The following is a 22,684-nucleotide window of genomic DNA, read 5'->3' as shown; positions in this document are numbered from 1 at the left end:
TACCATGGTCTGTAAAGCACAAGGAATGACTAGGCCTTGCAATGGAAGGGGATTTTGATCACGAGAATTGTTTTCCATTTCTGGGTGCCTGTAAACCAGATCTGTGTCAGTGTTTTTTCTCCATCTGCTCCATCAGCGTGTTGTAGCAATGTGTTCGCGTACTTGCGTGGGCTGTCAAACTGGATTACTTGCTACAGTGGCTCTATGTTTCCTGAAACTCTCTGTTCCCAGTGTCCACCCCATTAGCATACATCCCCCTCCCAAACCATGAAAGAAATATATTATTTTAAAAGAGTGCACGGAGTATTTGATTAACTGGTAACAAGGCTGGATTCCCACAGAACTCATGCCAGCTAGATATCTCATAGCCTTAGGGATGCTCAACTTTTTCTTTAAAGAAAAAGAAAAATCACGCAGGATACATGACTGAGCAGTGGCATTTTTAATATCAGCTCTGACTTTTATTTTAATATGTATGGTACAGTGCAATTTTAAATCTGCTGATGCAGGAAAAATTATACCAACACCTGAACAGCGCCAGATTTCTGATCATGGATGCCTGATCAATGCTGCCTCTAGCTACTGGATTGCCACTGTCTTCAGCTGCGCCCTCTCTCGCAGACACACGATTCAGCGGAGCGGACACGGCTCTTGGCACGGTGTCTGTGGCCAGAACCGTGGGTGAGTCCTGCCTGCCAGGGATGGGACCGTGCGAGTAGCGGGGGATGCAGGTTCTCAGCACCCAGCTTGTTGCTCACAGTCCAGTGGAGGAAATTTGCTTGCTTTGTGCTGTTTTTGCGGTCACAAGAAAAGAAGAGCCTAGGCAAGGGACAAGTGGAAGAGTTTAGGCTGGTCTTCTACAGCCAGTCCTCTCTCACAGCTTTGGTTTGGTTGAACAGGTATACGGAGCTGCAAGAGGCCCAGTGCTCAGTTTCCCAGGCCAGAGCGTTTGCTTCACACTCCGCTTCTGCCTGCCACCAAGCTAATTATGACCTTTCATAATATGTCTTCTATTCCCAAAGAGCACCCTACCATACTTTACCGTCAGTGTTTTGCTCAACTACTACAATTTCCCTCGGCCTTAGGCTTTCCTGTGCCCCATCTTCTCTAGCTCATTATAAGACTCAGCACCTCTACGTGATTTTCCATGCATACCAATTAAGGGACTTTTACAAAGTGCAAAGATGGTGGAGCATCTCTAATCCAGCAGTTATCCAGCATAAAAATCCAGTTTTACGATTTCCAGCATCTGATCGCTCAGGAGCGTGTTTTTGCAGGGAGAGGTCCCCTCTCGTGCCTTTGCACCAGGAAGGGTAAGGGTCCAGGGTAAGTCAGGAACTACTGCCAAGGACACAGCTATAAGGGGTATAACATGCAGTTTTGGGGAGGTTGGCGCTGCAAAGAATCATCTACCTATGAAGTGACAGTTTAATTCCAAGGCCTTTTCCTGGCCAATATTGCTTTATCTCAGCTATGTGGAACCCAGCAGCATTTCAACCTGATTCATGGCTGTGCAGCCCACATGAATCTGCACTCCCAGCAAGGCAGAAAAAGCACAAAAAACCAGCATGCGGTGCCGCTGTGGGCATGTGGGCCATATTGCACTGTCAGAAAACAGCTTGGGTTTCAAACGGCGTCTCCTTGCTAGGAGCCTAGGAGTCACGCAGGGGGGCCTCGTGGGGTGCTGTGCCAGCATGGCGTGCCTAGGGAAGGCGGTCAGTTCAACAGATTTCCTCTGCTTTTTATTAGACTTAAAGCTTGTCTCGGGGGGATGTTCTCAGGAAGGAAAGAAAAACGTGCCCAGAAGAAATGATCAGTCATAGACAGGCTGGAAGGGCGAGGTGGTTCTGGAGCAAGCACAAACATAACTAACTTTGCAAGTAACAAAATGGCTTTGTATGGTGCAGTCAGGATGAACTGGGCACTGTCAGACCCCTGGACCCCCTCGACCCCAACTCCAGGCTTGGGGAACTTCACAGGTTTGATGTTATGTACTTGAAATGCTGCAGGGCCAGGCCCCCATCAGTCTGAACACAGGCTGTGTAGTGTCAGGTGAAATGGCAGGAAGCAAACCCAGGGGAATTGGGAATCCCCATGGGATTACACGCATGCGTCTGCGCTCTGCAGTGTCCCAGCAAGGCAAAGCACCGGTCCCTGCTCAGGCCTTCACACTCTCATGGCTGGGGATGGGGCTCTGCCTTGAACAGGAGCAATCACGCCCAGGACTGAAGGCTAAGGGCACGGAAAGGCGAGAAGGGACAAGACCGTGCCTCTCCCAGGTCAGTCTAAGGCCTTGTTCAAATGTTTTGACCTTGCAATGGGATTCTCCTCATTGCAGACTCCCTTCCGCAGTGCAATGTGTAAATATCCCTCAGTTAAAAAATCCTGGAAGAAAAACAGGCTTATGGGAAGCGTGGGAACAGCTATTCTCCATCATAAACCCACAAAGACCTTGTGTTACAACTGCAACTTACCTAACGTAACCAAAGCAATATATTCCCTGGGAGCCATTCCACTGGGAAGAGCCGGGAGGAATGGTGGCAACCAGGGCTGAGGGGGAAGGAGGCATAACCTCCCCCCAGCACCTCACACCCCCACACTCCAACGCTCCGGCACAGAGGAGGAGATGGAGCGGGGCCTTGCCAAGCTGGTCGCAGGGAGCAGCTACCGGGGGGAGTTGGATAAGTAAGCCCAGGAAGAACAGGATCCCTCCGCAGCGCTGCAGCTGGGAACAACTCACGTGAGTGGTCATGTTCTTATTAAACACCATGACACGTCGTTACCGCTGAGTCCATAGAAAGTTGAGTATTACTTTCCAGGGATGGAGGCTTTGCTGATCACCGAGCACCCAGTTCATTCAGCGGTGCGTGGTTCATACTTCACCATAATGCAGCAGAGTAAATAATTATCAGTGAATAATTTGATTGTTTTTTCGACATCCACAGAGGGATTGGAGCTTTTCAGCAGTCTTTAATTCTGTAGCCTGGCGTTGAGCTCTGTTCTGCTCCATTATCTTTTGGTCACAACATGGTCTTCAAAGCGTGTGTCTTGGGGCATCAGATGCCCTTGTGCAGACCCAGGCAAAACACCTGAAAAAGTTTTTCTTCCTGTTGGCACGCTGGTGTCTGAGGTGTCATAACCGATCGCATGAGCGCTCCTTCTCCACCCCAGGAAGTGTAACGGTTATTCACTTCAAAATCAGAGCAAAAAATTTATTGTATTTGTAATTAACCTTTCCCTAGAAGTAATAAACCCCCGCCCGCTTCCCAGCCTTCCTCTCGTCAGCGTGCCGCCTTCTTGCCGGTTTTAGTGGCCGTTTCTGCGCCCGCCTGCCCGAGCAAGCGGGGACCGGGCAGGGCCGAGCCGAACCGCACGCTGGAGTCTTTGCAAAATCAAGGCTTAGCATCCCGTTTTAGTGCCAATCAACGCGTTAAATTCCTCCCCTCGCTCCCCACGAGTGTGCGCGTGTGTCCATACAGGGACGCGCGGAGTCACTGCACCCCACGTAGGCGCACAAAGGAGTCGTTTGCTTTGTCCGTACGCGCCAGCAGCACGGCTGGCACCGGCCTTCCGCGTGGATCTTCACGGGTTTGCCACGCAGAAGGCGAATCCCCTTGGCGTGGGCCCGGCCTTCCCCACGCACCCGGTCCCCCGCCAGCCGCCCCAGCGCGCGGGCCGCGCCGGGGAAGGGGGGGGCGGGCGGCTCCGCCCCCGCCCGCGCGGGGATTTTCCACGAGGCGAACGACGGAGCCGACCGGGCCGCCACGGCACGTAGCGCACGCACCCGAGCCCGCCTCTGGCGCGAGGAAGCGGTAACCAATGGGAGGGCGGCGAGGGGCAGGACCGGCCAATGGGAGACAGGAGAGGGGCTGAGCCGACCAATGGGGGGCAGGAGGAGGGCGGTTATCTGCATGGGGTGGGCTATAGCTTGGCATCCGCGCAGTCGCTCGTTCCCAGTCAGAGGTGAGGCAGCGAGTGGTGCGGAGCTGCTGGGCCGAAGGTGAGTGTGGCGGCAGCGGCAGGGCCTTCCGGCCCGTTGCCGTGCGTGGCCTCAGCGGCTCAGCCCTTCCGCAGTTATCCGCAGGGCGAGAGGTCCCGGTGGGGCCGCGGTTTTCCCTCTGCCTCCCCGCGCAGCAGCTCCGGAGGCCTTGCCGCCCCTGTGAGATGGGGCCGCGCCGGCTCTGCCTGCGATCCAGGCCGGGCCTAGGCGGTCTCCGAGGGGGTGCTGGCCGCTGTGGGCGCGCTCCCCGTCACGCTGCGCGCCAGCCGCATGGCGGGGCCGGGGGAGGCTTGCGCCGGCCTTAGCCCCGTCAGCGTGCTTGGGGGGGGGCGGGGGCGGGGGCGGTTAAAATCTTCTGGGGAATATGGTGGGTCAAGGCTTCTTTCAAAGTCAGGGGTTAACCTCTCTCTCTTAATCATTAACAGTTGCTCTTGGATTGCGTGTCGTGATTTGGACCTTCCCCTCTTTAGTGGCCGTGGATGTCCTTCAGCTTCGCATCTCAAATATTTGATGTTTGATGTCAGCGGTCAAATCTGTGTGACTTAGGTCTCCCAGTGGGGTTAATTAAGTACTAGTTATCTCAAGGCAGCAGTTGTTGCGGGTAGCACCTGACAACTTGATCTGCATTTCTGGATGTTAAGGTGTGGAAGAAAAATTGCTTCTTAACCAGATTGCCTCGTGCAGGGTTGCAGGAGAGGATCTTGGTCTTTCTCCTGTTCCGTTACTTGACTGCTGAGTCACAGGGCAGGGCTATGACTTTCTGAGCCTGGCAGGAAGTAGTGAAGTTTGTCATCCAAACCCACAGATTGAGGCAATGCAGTTTCAGGCCTCCGTCTTAGTGAGAGAGAAAGTAGTTCAACATGTCTGTGACTTACTCCCTGCCAGGCATTATTTAAAACACATTGCATCATGTTGCAGAGCACAGAGGTGACTTAATAACCATGTGGAATGCAAGGGAATAGGATTGGAAGGTGCCCTTGTGGTTCACATTTGTCCATTTGTTAGGAGTGCTTCAGCAGTAGAATTGATATGTTAGGATCTAATACAGTGAGGTCAAAGGCCTAATGAGCAGTAAACTTTTTTTTTTCAGAGTGGTGATGGTATGAGACTTGCAGTCTTACAGGACCTTTAAGTGTCATATAAGATTTCCACTGATACCTGTATGGCAGGTCTGTAATAAGACACTAACTAGGGTAGTTCTTTCTATGGACAAAACTTTACTGTTCTTTTTTCAGGTCTGTTCAGATGCTTGCAGTGCTCAGACTTAACCTTGTCTTGACTTAAGAGAAGTGTGGCTGCAAAATAGCTCGCAAGTACAGCTTTTGGCAATAAACAAAATCTCTGGAAGTGGTTTTAACACCAGTGCGGACTACTCCAACTGAGAGTACTGCATTCGCTGTGCAGCGCACAGGATCGGATAGGGAGTAAGTAGTGATTTCTTGGACTTCAGTTGATAGTGAAGCTAGCACTCAGAATTGGCAGTGGTGCGTTGGGCTGTAACTTAGCCTTGAAGTAGGTAATAACGTGTGCTCCTGAGAAGGCCAGGAAAGCTAGTGTGTGTGATTCCTTTCCTAAAGGGAGACACTGACCTTGCCAGCAGATGATAGTACAAAAAAAGGTTTAAGGCAATGCATGTGTTAAATACCACTCTGGTACTTGTGTGTGTTTGGCTAGCTCCATCACTGAGTACAAAGGTCTGGAGCAGGCAGTGCTACTGATGAGCTCTCTTGCGTTCAGTTAGCATTTCCACAGCTAGACCTGCGCGTGGGCTGACTCTCGCTTTCTAGATGAGTTGACTGAATTGGTTGAGGCAGAACACATAATGCTCAGCTTGTGATGAGCTAAACAGCATCAGATTTTTACTTGGGAATAGCTCAGTGGGAAAACTGTTTCTTGAACACAGAAGTGAGGGGGTTTGCAAAATGAGCCAAAAAAAAAAAAGGTGTGAGGAATTTCTGGAATGGCGCAGTGCTGTGAAATGTCTCCTTCTAAAGAAAAGGGAGGGACTGCTGGAGAGGTCGTTTGTCAAGGATGCTTGAGTAATGTCAAACCTGGCAGACGTTCCCAGTGGAAGCTCCTGCAGTGTGTATTCCTGAAGTGCCAGCTTCTTTGTGAAGGTGAACAAACAGTTCTTGCATTGTGGTAAGACTTCCTGTGAGCTGGCTGTGCTTTCAAAGAATAAGATACTTAATGTTTGTCGCAAAGCCATGGTTCTGAAAATGAAAGTAAGGCATAGCAGGTGCCAGCCTAATAAGCTCTGAAAGCCCTTTTCAGATGAGCGGGGATTCTTCCTCTTAGCCATTGCTCGGTGCATGCAGGGAGATAAGTGTTAGCATGGATGGGACTGATAACTGGAGGGTTGCAGGGATTTATTTCTAGCTTATATATTTACTGATAAAAGTTAAGTAGTGGCAGCTGAAGGCCTGCTTGAACTAAGTTGTCTTGCTTCTTAGGGTAGTCATATCATCTGTCAGTGTGCGGCTCTTACTGTAAAATTGACAATATCTAAAATCTTTGGGCTGCCTTATACAATATGCTGCTTCAAGGCAGGACAACTGGAAGGGGACACTTTAAAGCCAAGGGGACAAACCAAATGGCTACCCATGTCTTTAATACGGGGAGGGAAAAATTTGCTGTGGAGGAAGAATGAGCGTACGAAGTGAAAACCCCCCCACACACATTCCGTACAAGCAGCAGTATTTCTACAGTCCTATTTTCTTAACTTTGCAGTAGCTGCGGAGAGATTCATGACCATTTCTGTAAATAGGGTTACCACCCACATTGGCTTGCCAAAAAGCCAGCTTCCAGATAGTTCTACTTCTGAGGCTGAGCTTCGTTGTCTGCGGATGAACTGGGTTTGGTGCCAGTCGACGGCTTACAGGCATTTGTATGACTTGATATTTAAAATGTAGCTGAGCTTACATAAGGCATTCCTTACTGCAGCTTTCTTAAGGAAAAGTGTACAAATATGTGAGAAAGGGGGAAAAGGAAGTATTCAAAAGATTGTGGTGATTTTTCTTCCTTTTAAGAGGAAGAGCTATTCCTGTAAATACTCAAGACAGGGTGTAACTATTAATGTAAGTTCTTAGAGCTGTGACTGTTTCTATTTCAAGATAGATTACATTTGTCTCTGAACAGCTGCTGTGCGTACTAAGGACTGTTGCACTTTAGTCTTTTATCAAAAAGAATTCTAACTAGTAGCAGAGATTTCCTGTATTAGGATTGCTTGGCTGCTCTCACCACCATAAGAGGTGACATTCCCTTAGATCTCTCTGGAAACAAGGCTTCTGGTTTTAGACTGTTCTTCCCACCTAGGTTGAGATTTCCGTCCTCTCAACATAGGACACTAACTCTCACCAAGTATAAAAAGTTGAAATAGCGTGAAGTGATGTTTTTGAACGGCTCTCATAACTGTAGGTGTTGCTACAGGATATAAATGTCAACCTGATGCTAGCAGCAGCAGTTGCTGCATGCTGAGAGGAGTGCAAGGCTTGTGAGGTCCCAGGGGAGGGTGTCTGAGGGGGTTCCGTGCCCCTGGCACCCTTGGACTGTGTGGGAGAGGGACCAGGCGGCAGGTTTCATGAGGGGTGAGTGAGTTGGGTAGTGCCAGCTGTGCCTGTGGCCAGTTGAAGCTGCTGGAAGCCACACGCAACCGGTCTCTAGGGAGCACCAGCAACCAGGGCATGGAAACAGGGAGTGGTGTTTGTTGGCAGCGGCATCAGCAGTTTGCGTGGCAGCTCTCCTGGGAAGGGCATGCCGGTGTTTGGGCTGCTGCCTGCTCTGCTCACCTGCAGGCTTAGGCTGCAATCTGATGGTCACCCCAATTCAATTGGTGGCTGTGCAGGCCCACGCAGAAGCCTGAGGTCTCCAGGGAATTGGAAGGGTGACATCTTTCAAAAGAATTACCGCTTTATTAGTGGACTTTTTTTTTTTCCCTAAGAACTGTAAGGAGACTGTGACCTGCTGAAAGAAAATGGTGTCTACCTGCTGCAACTGCAAGGCTGTGGCTGAAAGCCAAACAGAAGCGCTACAGCTTACCTGTGCTGATGTTTCCACCCAAACAGTCCTCCCAAGGACTGGAATAGCTGTCCAGACATCAGATTGCATGGAGCTTCAGTATCTGGAAGTCCCCCTGGCACATGAAGGCAGTAGTGGGTGTCATAGCTGCAAGTGCAGCCATGGGAAAAGCTCCTTGAACAAGTAGCTATGTTACAGAGGAGCTCAACAGGCAGTGCAGTATCTAGGGATGTGAGCAGGAGAAAGATTTGTGGTATTGTGCACTGTCCCAGGCTGAGCCCTGCCTTAATGCTGTGCAAAGGGAGGGTAAGCCTCAACTCAGCCTTGAGCTAACTGATGCAAGGCACGAGATGAAGGAGACTGGACTCTCGTCTCCACTTGGGGTCGAATAACCTTCCCCAGTCCTCTGAAGTGCTCCTGCACAACAGACAGGTTGCTCTGGGATTGAAGAACGAAGAGTAATGTGAGTAATAGACAGGATCCAGGAAAAGCAAACCATGCGAAGTTGATCCAGCCACCCACCCGCATTAGAACTGGTGCCACCAGAAAAGCATGTAAGGTATTAGTAATTAGAGATTCCTTCCTGAGAGGCACTGAAGAGCCTATTTTCCATTCAGATAATTTCTCTAGAGAAGTTTGCTGCCCTACCAGAAGCTTGCATTCGTGACATCACGGGGAGGCTGCCTAGCCTGGTGAACCCTACAAATATCGTCTGCTCCTACTATTTCTGTGTGGGGTCTCATGAGACTGCAGCGAGGTAACTTAGTAACATCAAAAGAGACTGTCCCCTGGAGCAATGTTAGAAGAATCAGGAGCACAGGTGGTGTTCTCCTCTGTCCTCCCAGTCAGAGGAAGGGGTCCAGGAAGGAGGAGATGAATCAACAGGATTGCCTGGCTGCCTAGCTCAGGATTTTAGCTTTTATGATCATGGATCAGGCTTTGAGAAGCTGGGTCTTTTGGGGAGTTGATAGGATTCACCTGACCAAGTGGAGCAAGGGCATTTTTGCCAACAAGCTGACCAGACTTATAAGGAGAGCTTTAAACTAGACTCAGTGGGGGAAAGAGATGGAGTTTTAAGGAACAAAAAAGAGCCAAGGGCTGCTGATATATTAGGAACCAACAGGGAAACAGTTGTGAAATGCCTGAAAGGAATTCAGTGTTGTTCTAAAAAGTTGATAGGGCTGATAGCCTGACTGAAGTGTCCAATGCATGCGGCATGGATTCCAAACAGGAGGAGGTGGAAGCCCCTGTGCCCCTAGAAAGCTATGATCTAATTGCTATCGCTGAACCTTGGAGGGATGAATCACAGGACTGGAGTGCTGCAATCGATGGCTATAAACTGTTCAGGAGGGACAGGTCAGGAAGGAGAGGCATGGGGGTTGCCCTTTATGTGTTGTTTTTTTTTTTTAAAAAAAAAAAAGATCGATTGCACAGAGCTGTGTTTGAAGAATATTGATGAACAGGTTAAAACTGAAAGTTTTAAACTGAAAGAGGGTAGATGTAGTTTGGATATAAAGAAGAAATGTTTTATGATGAGGGTGATGAGATGCTGGGACAGGTTGTCCAGAAAAGTTGTGGATGCCTCATCATTGGATGTGTTCAAAGTCAGGTTAGGTGGTGCTTTGAGCAACCTGATCTAGTGAAAGTTCTCCCTGCCCGTGGCAGGGGTGTTGAGCTAGATAATCTTTGAAGGTCCCTTCCAACCCAAACCATTCTATGATTAATGCTAAACTCTTCTTTTTCAGGTGTTAAAGATGTCCATTCTCAAGATCCATGCCCGTGAAATCTTCGACTCTCGTGGGAATCCCACTGTTGAGGTAGACCTCTTTACCAACAAAGGTGAGTCCTTAGCTGTTTATTCCTTTCTCGTATCTGATAGAACTGAAGAGGCAGTCAAAAGTATACGAAGTGTCCTATTCTAGCAGTGGAATTGTGCGTACTCTTTGCTCCATACATATAACATGTTGCTGAGCTTGCTGTGGGACTTGCAGGAAAAACCTCTACTTTAGTCTACTGGGATGAATTTGCTGAGCTCAAGATACTGGTCTGGACAGTGAAGGGTTTTTTGAAGTGTGCCACTTCTTACAGTCTAAATTGTGCAAGTGTTAATCCAAACCTGCCTTCCTCCCCTTGCCCTGAGAGTAAACTGGGATAGCATTTGCAAACTCGGAGTTAACAAGGCCTTCTTTCCTTCCTTAAGCAGCTGCTAATGGTCTTAGTTTTCAATGTTCCCTAAACTCTGTATGACTGCGCTTGAAGTTCAGTTCTTGATTTGTCTAGCAGTCACTTTGTGTAAAGAACAGTCTTCTGCTGCTGAGTTGAATCTTGGGTAATGGTTTCTTCTCTGCATAAGTACTCAGGCATGACTAAACAACTTGCCTAATTGGGTTTTCACATACAACATCTTATATCTTTAATTATTGTAGGACTTCCCCTTGGTCTGTTAGTTGTTCATCCCATATCTGATAGGATCTGACAAAGGCATTGTGCAAACACATACCAGTGTGATTTGGTGGAATAAGCAAACACAATAGCTGTAATACACTAACTAAATAGCTGATCTTTCTGTCTCAAAAGATTAATGCAGTCATTTAATGAGATTGCCCCTCCTAAGCTCTTTGCTGTAGTGGGATAAGGGAGAGACTGGAGGCTGAAGCTGGCATCTTGAACCACAGGCAGAACAGACTCCAGTGTACCGATCTGCTCATAAAGTTCAGCATCCTTGGCGGGAAGAATGGGCTGTCTGGGTGGCTGTGCTGTTGTCAGAAGAGCTTAGAACTCATGTTAACAAAATAGGCTTGCTAATTGTCCCTTGTATGCCATTTCTTAGAAGAATTTAAGAGCCTGCCAGACTGAGCTCAAAAGTAGATTCAGTGAATAAAGTTACCTTTACCTCACCATCCCTGGAAGCATTTAAAAGACGTGTACATGAGGCGCTTAGGGACATGGTGTAGTGGGCATGGTGGTGTTGGGTTGACGGTTGGACTCGATGATCTTAGAGGTCTTTTCCAACCTTAATGATTCTATCAGTCTATGATTTTTAGGAGGGGAACGGATGACTTTCCTAACTTAAACACTTGAAATGCACAGTGAAAGAGAATGAGTGAGTCAGCTTGCTGTTAATCAGTATGAGGGAGACTGATGAATTGGTGATGCTGTAAAGGACGGACAGCTCTCAGGATCGTTGTATGAGCAGAGATGTGGTTTAGAGATTACCTCTCCCATCTCCAGGGAAGCATGCGGTAGATTGGGATGGTGTATGGGTGGAGAATATTTTGTGGGTTTGAATGTGCTAAGACAGTTCTTTTTTCTGTTGTAAACAGGTCTGTTCAGAGCTGCTGTTCCCAGCGGTGCCTCAACTGGAGTCTATGAAGCTCTGGAGCTTCGTGACAATGACAAGACACGCTACATGGGGAAAGGTAAACCTGAGTTTTGGTACCCAGCGTGGTCTGTTACGATGGCTGTGTTGCTGCATATGTTTATGCGAGATTGTAGCAGAGGACACATGGGCTCCTTTACTGCCATACATATTCTGTACAAAGCATGGTAATTAAGCGAAAGCAGTGGACATTAACAGTAAGATGATAGCAGTGCATACCACATGCAGGCTGTGTGGCTGGGGCTGAGGTAAAGCACAGACTGCTGGATTTTCCAGTGGACAATGTGGAGAGTGACTCTGCCTCCAGCGGTGCAGCTACATAGTGGTGGAGACCACTGCTTCCATAGGTGGGTGCACGGAGCTCAGGCATGCCAGCTAGGTGGTAAGGTCTGTAGTGCAATATGCCCAAACATACTTTGTTACGCCACTCCTGTTGCCTGGCGTGTTGGTGCATGTAGAGTACAGAGTGCTTTAGTAGTGTGTTGTAAGAGCATCTAAACTACCTGCTCCAAAAGGCTTGGTCGTACTGCAGCTAGTCACAAGATCTCTTCATAGACCAAATTTTCAAAGAACTGTTAAATGTATCTGCTCTGGCACTATAGACTCCTTACATCCCAGCGTGTTAAATCCTGAACCTGAGGTTTATGACAACTGCTGACCACAGCTAATGTGCAGCTTTACACTGGTAGTCATGGAAGATACTTCTGTTTCAGACTGCATAATAGCTAAAGCCACTTTAGCTTTTTGTCTGTCATTATAGGTAGCCAGGATACTTAAGTTTGTTAGTGGCCTAATATTTCAGTTATCTGGGGACTGATTGTATGTTCTGAAAGGAAACTAAACAGAGTAGTCACCAAACTGGCTTGGGAACAAGTATGGGGGGGAAATGAATAGCCACATGCAAGATGTCATTACCTAATAAACATCCTAATAGTAATTCTTATGACTATTCTGAGAGCTTGGGCAGTCAGGACTCCTTTTTAGCTTGCTGTTGTAAAAGCATTGGTGATGCCTTCCAGGTATATGCAATCAATGTAACTTTTGGCAGGGAGAGAATTAGTTGTCTTCAAACTTTTCTGCCAGTCAGGTGAAAGGAAGCTGAAATATTTTGTGCCTATTAAGAAAGAGCGGTTAGAGTGGATGACTACTGAATTGAACTTGGAGAGCCTTGTCTGAGAAGATTCATGGTTGTTACTACTTCAACACAGAATAAATGCCTAGATGACTGAATATCTCAAAGAGCTGAAGAGCTTATGCTGTTTACCTAGGGCACTTTTCCTTGAGAAGAGTAAATGTGTACTTACCTCAGCGTGCTAAATGTGTGTGTGCTTAGACCTGTTAAATCTGATCTGACAGGCCGTTATTCATGGCACTTAACTAGACGGTAGTCTGAGCTTCCACAACAGGCTATCACAGCTGAAGGTTTTTGTCAGCTGGGGAATAACATGAGTTATGAAAAAATAATCACCAAATGGGATGTGTTGCAGGTAGCTGGTAGGTCTTTTGTAATATAAATCTGCAGACTTAGACCATTTCAAAGGCAATTAATGTGGTTCAGGGTGCACTTAATTATCATTCATCAGTTCTGAAGCTTAGGTCTTTGGAAATCTTTAAACTATACAGGGATGACAATATTCCTTAGGCTGATATTGGTAGCTGGCTAATGATGGTCTCTGCTTATGGGGAAGAAGCAAGTTCATATTGGAACTGCTGGTTTATGCAGTGGTGGGTCCACATAGATTAAAAGGATGGTGCTGTGTTCATGCTTTATTCCCTGTCTGAAGCCAGGAGCGACAATCAATTTTTACGCCTGCATCCAAGTACAGAGACAGCGTGCTTCAGCTTTGTATTAAGTGTAAAACGTGTGCTGAAGTGATGCTTTAGCAATGTTACAAAATGATAGCAGATAGTGAAATGCCTGAGCTGCTGCATGCTTAACTTCTGGGGAAACCTTTTTCTTTCCCCTTACTCATCCATTCTATGAAAACTTTTTCTAAATGCTGTCATTCAGCCTCTCAAGGTTTGGGTCCACAATGGTGTTTGCAATAGTACGGAAACATGGGTGGAAAGACCAAATGCAGCCTTGCTGGCTGATGCACTGTTTCCTCTACCCTTTGAAGCTTTCTGTTTCTAGTCTGCTGCTCAGTATCAGACACTTGCTGACTTGTAGGTCTGTTCACCTATTTGTGTCCTTTTCTTTTTCTTGCATGACTGGCTTTGGTTTTGGCTGTGAGTCTTCATCTCTTCCTTGATTCTCTTGTCCATTTCGCTTCTGTCAGGTGTATCCAGAGCTGTTAAATATGTTAACGAGTTCCTGGCGACAGCATTGTGTACACAGGTAATGGATGTGCTTTCAGTGCAACCTTGTCACTTGGACGAATTTCTCCAGTGCATGGTCTTGCAAACTAACATTGCAGCAGGCATTCCTAGATGATGCTTACTTCATGCAACTTCCGTTCAATTGAGATGACCTCTAAGTGTTCAGATTTGGCTGTGAGCTCAGGTTGGATTGGGGTTTGAATAGCATGAGGTGGTATTCTTGAGATTTTATTGTTTCTGAGATCACCTACTAATACCTGCATAGCCAGTGTGGTTGACCAGTGTCTGATTTGCTTGTTCCTTCCAGGTGTCTCAAAAGCTGTTGAGCACATCAATAAAACAATTGCGCCTGCACTGATTAGCAAGGTAGGAGCAATCTGTCTTCTGCTAACATCAGTTAATGCCAGTCCAGTGTGTCTTACCTGATGGGTTGTCTCTCTAGAGACAGTTAGAGGAACTGTATTACATGGAGGGGTCTTAGCCTGTGTATTGGAGTGCATGTGAACAAACTGACCTACAGTAATTGCTTTACTTAACGACTGCATATCTAACACACAATCAAAACAATCTCTAGCAGCCTAGTGTTGTAGTGTGCAGAAGCACCTGGGAACTTCAGAGGTGTGCAGTTAAGATACAAGCTGCTTTATGCTTAAAGGGTGGCTGAAAGATGGGGAGGGACTGGGCTTTATCTAAGCTGGCTAGTTTGGAAGGGGATCTGAGGGGATCTTAGTAAAGTCAGCTTGAGTGAGATTCGTGGGCACTAAGCCCTAGTTAGAAAGGATGGTGCAAAACTAAGTGGTAATGCATAAAGTGATTGCACATTCTTAGCCACAATTCCAAACATTATGTACTAAGTTACAAACGGGTGTATGTTGTGAGCAAGCTGGTTGTCTTTGAGCTTGCACTGAAGGGACAGGGGGCATAAACGGGGGCTTTCTCCTACGCCATGCCAGGCAGAAAGCAGTGTAAATGTCAGGAAGTCAAGGGACAGGACAGCCTTACAGCTCTGAATGTGGAGAACAAAAGCTTTTGATGTGTCCAACTTACCTGTCAGCCTTGGTCTGCTGGCCGTGACCAGAGGATGCTGCTGTCTGATAATGGCAAGAAGTAGTCTCTTCAACGGCTGGCAGTTGCTCTTAAGCAGTTCTTGGTGCCTGCCAGGGAAATAAAAACGCAGTGGGTAGGTGAGAGTTCACAGAGCCATGTTTGGTGTCAAGCAGTGCTTTGCTTGCTTCTCTCTACAGAATGTCAACGTTGTGGAGCAAGAAAAGATTGACAAACTGATGCTGGAAATGGATGGATCAGAGAACAAATGTAAGTGGGCTTTGTGTTGCAGTGAGGCATGAAAAGATGAAGATTGGTTTATAGAATTCTAGCTTACCTTATCAGAAACTATGGGCAGTGCATGGCATATGCTGTGCACTTCCATAACTAAGACCACGGTGCTGGTATTGCTGAGTCTCTTTATGAAGACATAACATTTCTGTAAAAAATTTCTTCCTATTGCAGCCAAATTTGGTGCCAATGCTATCTTGGGTGTATCTCTGGCTGTATGCAAAGCTGGTGCTGCTGAGAAGGGTGTCCCCTTGTACCGTCACATTGCTGACCTTGCTGGAAACGCAGAAGTCATTCTTCCAGTTCCTGTAAGTCTCTTGTTAGGGCTAGCTAAAGACTTGAACTGACCAGGTGCTTCATGATGTCTTGTGGTCTTGGATCAAGTTTTCTAGAGAATGAAGAGTCTTAACATAAATGCTGTTATTAATTTACCCTGAAACATTCTAACTTGATTTCTTTTTGGTTACTCCAAGGCTTTCAATGTGATCAATGGTGGCTCCCATGCTGGCAATAAGCTGGCTATGCAGGAGTTCATGATCCTCCCTGTGGGTGCTGACAGTTTCAAGGAGGCAATGCGTATTGGTGCAGAGGTCTATCACAATCTAAAGAATGTAATCAAGGAGAAGTATGGCAAGGATGCAACCAATGTGGGTGATGAGGGTGGCTTTGCCCCCAACATCCTGGAAAATAAAGAAGGTAAGAATGAGCTAAGTGTAGGAGGAAGGGCATAACTGATAGCCAGAAAATGATGACCATAGCTGTCCAGTATGAATGGAAAGCAGGATCAGTAGGTTGTAGGACCTGCTGCCGTTTCTTTGCTCTGCTTCTATCCTGACAGACTTTCCAAGATGCTATACTGGTGTGGTCCAGTATAGGACCATGGAGCTATTCCCTTGGACATCAATTTATGCAGTTTGACAGGATGGCTTTGACTTCAATGCCTCATTACTGTTTCATTCCTGTAGCAGCTTAAGGGAATCTTGCCACCTTCCAGTTGAAAAGTGGTGTGGGAATGTCTGCGTGCATTGCAGGTTTCCCAGAAGTCAGTAGTCAGAGTTTTTAGTGGCGTTGTTTTTCTGCTGACAAAGGAGGAAAACAGTTTGAACTTTGCCTGGTAACGCGTGGGAGTGCACGAAGGCTTGCCTGGGAAGTTGAGGCATTTGCCATTCCACAGCCAAACAGTTCTGTTCAGAAACCTGGGAGGGAGGGAGGGAGGTAGTTTGTCTTGTGGAAAGCGAAATACCTGTTCCTACAAAAACTGTACCAGAAGAGCTGTTTTTCTGGTTCTTTTGCAGAAATGGAACTGCTAATAAGCCAGTAGAATACTAGAATTCTGTTAAGTTTCTTGTGACTTTAAAGCTGTTAGTTACATTATTGAAGATGGCTGCTGAACTGCATTGCCTTTTCTGACACTGAAGGTACTGAGCCAGCACCAGAAATCAGGGTGTTTCTGAATCCCACAGTCACGCGCAGCTCTTGCTAGGTCTGTACCCTAGCGGACATCGATGAAGATGACCTTGAACGGCCATTACAGTCCAAGGAATTTGTGTTGCTGGCAGCAGCTGCTTTTGCAGTTTGTACTACATGAACATCTTAAACCACAAACCACAACATGTAAAAAACCCAAACAAAACCACTTGATCTAAGCTTCCTACTGTAAATAGCCTGTCTGACCCAGCTGCTTGCCCTTGAGTGAGGGGTGATTGGGAGAGTCTTACTGGTCGTGACCGTACTGAATTTCCTTGCTTGGACTGTGCCAAACAGGGTAGCATAGCAGATAGTATCCAGAGACTCCTACTGAGTAGTTCTAGTCTCTCTTCTGCATATAAATATGCAAGTGGAGAACAGGTAGATGCAAAGAGAGGGTGCCCTGTGCAGAGGCAGGCTGTGTGTCACATTGCCTGTCAGGGTTTGGATGGTCAAAACCTGATCTGGAGCTAAAAGGGATTGCAGTCACTATCTCCTGCCCACGTGCATAAAGCTGAAAGAGGATGTAGTATCGTCTAGTATTAAGCTTTCTGGGCTGACATGTAGTGCTGCCTGAAGAGATTATGAATCCCATAATGGTGTCTTAAGGGTATTACAAGCTAAAAGCAGTATTAAAGTAATATCTTGTTCCAGTCAGTTCAGAAGTGGGAGAGTTTAAGAACCTTCTCTATGCGGCCTTTGGGCTTTCTGTAGGGGGTAATGGAGAGTCTTTGCCAAGTGAATGTGCTGTTGTTGGTAGATGAATAGCTTTCAGTTAAGGTGTTTGGCGGGAACTCAGAAATACCTTACCATGTTTCAGCTCTGGAGTTGCTGAAGACTGCGATCAGCAAGGCTGGCTACTCTGAAAAGGTTGTCATTGGCATGGATGTGGCTGCCTCAGAGTTCTACCGTGATGGAAAGTATGACCTGGACTTCAAATCCCCTGACGATCCCAGGAGATACATTTCTCCTGATCAGTTGGCTGACCTGTACAAGGGCTTTGTCAAGAACTACCCTGGTAAGTTGTTCATCAACAAGAAGCACGGTAGTAGTGGCAAATAGGGGTTGGTAGCTGAAGGAAAGAGCTAGGATGCAGCCTCCCTTATAAGAGGGGTCAAGAGCAGAACAAACGGCTAGCCTTTTAGGGGTCTTAGGAATGTTCCTTGAGGTGGGTAGTACTTGGCTGCAGCACTTTGGTACCACTGCTTTCAAACAAGACCTTTCAGGGTGGCATTGTCTTAAAGCTCCTTGTATCCCTCTGCAGTGGTGTCCATTGAAGACCCGTTTGACCAGGATGATTGGGCTGCCTGGAAGAAGTTCACTGGCAGTGTTGGCATCCAGGTGGTTGGTGATGATCTGACTGTGACCAATCCAAAGCGTATTGCCAAGGCTGTAGAGGACAAATCCTGCAACTGCCTCCTTCTTAAGGTCAACCAGATTGGCTCCGTGACAGAGTCCCTGCAAGCGTAAGTTCTCCCCTCTTGGCCATGCCAGGGAGGGGAATTGTCTAACTGAGGGAGATGAACATACAGTCCAGCGCTAGTGGAATAGAAATCTCTTGACTGAGGTATCTGTAAAGGGAGAACAGTTGTTAACTAATAGAGGATATTGGCAAAACCTTCATGGTTTTGCAGTCATATAGGCACATCAGACAACTTCCCTGGGTCTAAGCGTGTGTAAAAGCAGCTCTTCAGCACTGTGTTATCGCATGATCCTAACCCTAACATGTACCAAAGGGCAGTTCTGCCTTGCCAAAGCAAGGAATGCCTGCCGCTTGGCAGCATCACTAGAGCAAACGCTGCGAAGCAAACGGGCGTGGTGTGAGGCTTCATCTGTGTATCTCTTCTAGCTGCAAGCTTGCCCAGTCCAATGGCTGGGGTGTGATGGTGAGTCATCGCTCTGGAGAAACAGAAGATACCTTCATCGCTGATCTGGTAGTTGGTCTCTGCACTGGTCAGGTTGGTATCTGTAGCTGCTGTAGTTTGCCTTTTTGCTTGGTGGGATAATATGGTGATGAAGCCATGCTGCACAGCAGGTGGGGGTCTGCTCTGACTTAAGGCATGCAGATTTGCTGTTTCTGTATATAGGAAGCTGATCTGTTTAATAGCAGTGTGACAAGGGAACATATTATCTGTGTAAACTCACCTTTAACCACCAATTTGAAAAACCTTAGTCAACTCCAGTGGGTGTATTGGGATTTCCTGATACTGAAGCTGTTAGCAAATGAACAATCTTTATTGCTCCCAAGCCCTATCCTGTTTGAGTATACAGCTATTTAGAGCCTGATGCTGAAATAAAGCTTGTGAATAGGCTTGTTACTCCAAACAGAACAGAATAGTTTTCTGTTGGCATCTGTGGCCTTATTTCTGCTGTAGTTCTTCACTAACTTTCTGATTTCCCTTTCAGATCAAAACTGGTGCCCCCTGCCGATCTGAGCGTCTAGCCAAGTACAACCAGCTGCTGAGGTGAGACTTTTGGGGGTGGTGGGAAGGGGTTGAGAGTTAAGCCTGACATAGAACGGATGCTCCACTAACGCATTCGGGGCACAGCTTGGTCTTCTGCATCTCAGAAACACTCTGCAGCTTAAGGAGATAGACTGACACTGGCAGAGGTGCTTGTGGGCTGGTGCTGTGCTTGCAGAGCTGTAGGCTAAATGACGAGTTGGATGGGTCATGTCCGTAACAGACGTGCTGAAGCGGAATGTCATACAAAGCATCCTGTGATACTGGATGTGAGCCACGGTCCTTCTGTCTGCATCATGCAGTTCCCTTGGGCAAGCATTTAAAACGTTGGGGTGAAGTTAGCAAGATGGGTGGTACTGACCAGTGCAGTTGAACATGCACGTAACTGAAGCTGCTTGGTGGGAACTGGTTTTTACTCTGGTAGTACCTTCACTGCTAGGTGATCAGGTGATGTAGCGTAAGGCCAGCGGCTGTGCTAATGCAGTTCTACACTGTCTGCTCACACCCAGCACTCTCTTCCCTTTCCATCAGAATTGAAGAGGAGCTTGGCAGCAAGGCCCGTTTTGCTGGAAGGAACTTCAGGAACCCTCGTGTCAACTAAGCTGTGTGGATCAGTCAGCCCCTGTTCTGGTTTAAAGCACTAGACATCCACTTAGATCACAGTTAACTGTGCTAGAAAGATGAGGGCAGCTGAAGGAAAAAGACCAGTCCGCAAGTCCTCTCCCCCCTAGACAATTCCTTCACCTAGTGTCTTCACCAACTCTGATCTGTTACTTGTAACGCTCTACTGCTTTTGTAGAACAGTCCCTGTGGGGGTTTCTGTGCATTAAACACCCTCTGGGATCGTGACCTTGTGACTCTGGGCATAAACACTTTAATTCCTTTCTCTGCCTGTCTGGTCTTCAGTGTTTGGAGCTGTGTGACTTGCAGTGCAGCAAGAGGTACCTGCAAACAGAAATAGTAGTGTTTTTACATGTGATAAATAAAAGCATCCAACAACCCAACAAAGTGTGGCTTTGAGTGGCTTTGGGGGAGGCTGGGGAGCAGGGACAGCTACCTCTGCGTAATCAGTCCTGTCCTCAAGCTGTTCTGCAGGGAGCAGGAGTTGGACTGTGGCCATGGGGTGGACTTCAGTTGCTTTGGGACAAATAGACAAAGAATTGGCTGAATGTATGTGCCTGCTATCAAGAGGTGGCCTTCAAGGATATGTTTAGTCATTTGGAAGGGGACTAAGAATAGATTTCTAACTCCTACATCAACTGTGATCCTGGAGGGGAAGAGGAAGAGCTCGGAGGTCTGTCTTCATTTACCAAAGCGGAGGTGTACCCTGACACAAGTGCTGTGATTAACCTTGATCATGGACTGTTGCAGATGTCTGCTTGTCCGTCTTGTCACAGTATTACTGGAGAAATTCAGCGATAGCCTTGGCTTTTAGCAGGAGGTTGGCACAGTGTTAACCATGTTGAAAGTGAACTTGTAACCTCCACCTTGATCTGTTGCTATGAGAAGGTGTAGCTCAACATTTGTGGAACAGTACTGTTCCTGAACCCTTGTGCTTCATTAGTAGCGCTGTAATATAAGGTGTAATTGAAAGTTGATCTGATAGCTGCGCTTTAATTTTTACCCTATTAGTATCGAGGTACCATATTTCACATGGGGGAAGAGAAGACTTGAGGGGATTTCCAGCTGTGTGAGAGCAGATGGCCATAAACAAAAGGCTGACGAGCAAACATTTCTCTTTCCAAACCCCTTTGTTGTGTTCAGGTTGCAGCTCTGCTGGTTGGGCCAGGCGGGGACGGGGAGGCAGGGAGGGAGATGGCAAAGCATACCGCTCCATCTCAGTGCTTGTGTTCTTGGAGACGAGGAGGAAGAATTCCTTTTTCCTGGGGTTTGGCAAGAGATTGTTCAGTGGCTCTGTCGCCATCGCGGTTCCGTTGCTCTGTGCAGTCGCTGTCAGAGCAGCGCCTCGGCATGGGGGAGCGGGGAGGGGGTTGTAATGCCAGGCCCTTACCAGGCAGGGAAAAGCAAATTATTGCACAATTGAGGGAGGGTTCTTTAAGCCAGTTCTTGCTGCTTATGTTTGGAGTTTTTTCCATAATGGCAGCTTTGTAAAGAAAAGATTAATTTCTGATGCCCTCCAATGACTATTCTACCAGCCTTTCAATTCCAGAGAAACTAAATTACCTGTGGCTGGAAATTTTTATTATCTGTGAGGAGCACAACAGTGCCCCGCCGTGGGCGTTGCTTGTGTTGCATTACGTTGTAAGTCAATTTTCTCTCTCATGCCTTTAAATCGGTAAGATGGAGACAGCACATTTGAAGCCAGTGTCATCACGTACCTTAAACCCTGCATCTTAAACAACATCTTCAGTTCTAGTTTGGGAAAAACCAACACAGACTTCATTTCAAAAGCTGCTGTTACGAAGTACAGAGCTGTAAAACGCTGAGGGGTCAGGACTGTGTGCCACATCCCTGGACAAACCTGTACAGCAGTGCTCTGCCGTCGGAGGACAAGGGGTGTGAGACTGCCCTGCGAGGAGTAAAGCCGGAATGGAGAGTTTGAGAGGTGCTGGGAGGTGTTAGGTCTGCCTGGTACTAGTGTGAGTAATAGCTGTGAAAAGATTCAGCACACAGGGGATGGGAAAGCCTGGCTTCTAGTGTCTTGATCAACGTTTTTTAACCAGAAAGACTCATCTGTTGTTGGCATTTCCAAAGTATCTTGTCTTGTACAAAGACCGGAGAAGCTGCGGCACCAGGAATGCTAAACACCCCTCGCATGGAAAGAAGGAATTTTTGGCATCTTCGCTATAACTGAAACCATGGAGGGAGGAAAATAACGGCTCTTGTCCAGTGCAGTGTTGTCTGGTGTGATTAGTCCCGTGCAAAAGCCCAAAGCTCGTCTCTGGAGGGAATGTGGCCCACAGTCCTATTCGCTCGCTCGCACTGAACGTAGGAAGAATATTGAGCTCCTGTCACCTGGGATGGGGGTATGTTTGGATCCAGGTCTGTGTTTTGCAGTGTCCAAATGAGCATGGACCAGCACCCGTGGGGAGTACGGTGAATTCAGACCCCCACCCCAGCTTGGGCCTCCCCAGGCCCTACGGCCAGTTCAGCAGATGGACTCCGAAAGCAAACGCAGGCACAGCTGGCTACTGGAACAAACCTCCCTGCAAAGACAATACCGGTGCAATAAAAACATCCCTTTGCTGGGCAGTTGGCCACTGTGTCTCCTTATGAGATTTATCTCCTCCATCAAGCCCTCCTTAAGAAGAGCTTTGCTATAAATACCAAATTTACCAGCCCAAGCTCAGCACATGCTAAATGCCTCCTCTCGCACATATTAGCCCTCCGGAAGGCATTGGTCTAAGCTGGTTGCACTCCGTGCAGATTTGAAACCTGGTGCACTTTTCACACATAGCTGATCTCTGAGGTAGACCTGTTAAATGAATAAACCAGCTAATTACACATAAATCCTACCAAGGGATTTTTCTTCTTCTGTCAAAGGGGCGAGCTTGTAATATATGCAAAATGGTTCCGAAAGCTTTTTAGCAGAACCACGTTAGGAAGCAACAGCATGGCCTTTTCTCACCTGCTACTTAAGAGAGTGAAGTCCAAATTCTCAACCCACCTTACCTGGGCTTCTGTGTTTCCACCTGGTGATTTTCTTTCAATAACCATCGGAAAGCAAAAAGAGCTGGGAAATCA

General features: G+C 47.3%; 1 protein-coding gene across 1 annotated transcript; it reads left to right on the top strand.

The window, feature by feature from the left end:
• The first annotated feature begins 3,764 nt into the window (after positions 1-3,764).
• Positions 3,765-19,987, top strand: ENO1 (enolase 1). The gene is made up of 12 exons (XM_075172414.1): positions 3,765-4,000; positions 9,763-9,856; positions 11,341-11,436; positions 14,023-14,081; positions 14,960-15,029; positions 15,225-15,358; positions 15,524-15,746; positions 17,338-17,535; positions 17,782-17,983; positions 18,367-18,475; positions 18,924-18,982; positions 19,511-19,987. The coding sequence occupies exons 2-12, from the start codon at positions 9,772-9,774 to the stop codon at positions 19,578-19,580; spliced, it is 1,305 nt and encodes a 434-aa protein (XP_075028515.1). The 5' UTR covers positions 3,765-4,000; positions 9,763-9,771; the 3' UTR covers positions 19,581-19,987.
• The last annotated feature ends 2,697 nt before the right edge of the window (positions 19,988-22,684 follow it).

Source organism: Calonectris borealis, chromosome 23 (genome assembly GCF_964195595.1).
Source record: "Calonectris borealis chromosome 23, bCalBor7.hap1.2, whole genome shotgun sequence".
Classification (NCBI taxonomy): domain Eukaryota; kingdom Metazoa; phylum Chordata; class Aves; order Procellariiformes; family Procellariidae; genus Calonectris; species Calonectris borealis.
This window is presented reverse-complemented; position numbering and strand designations above follow the sequence as displayed.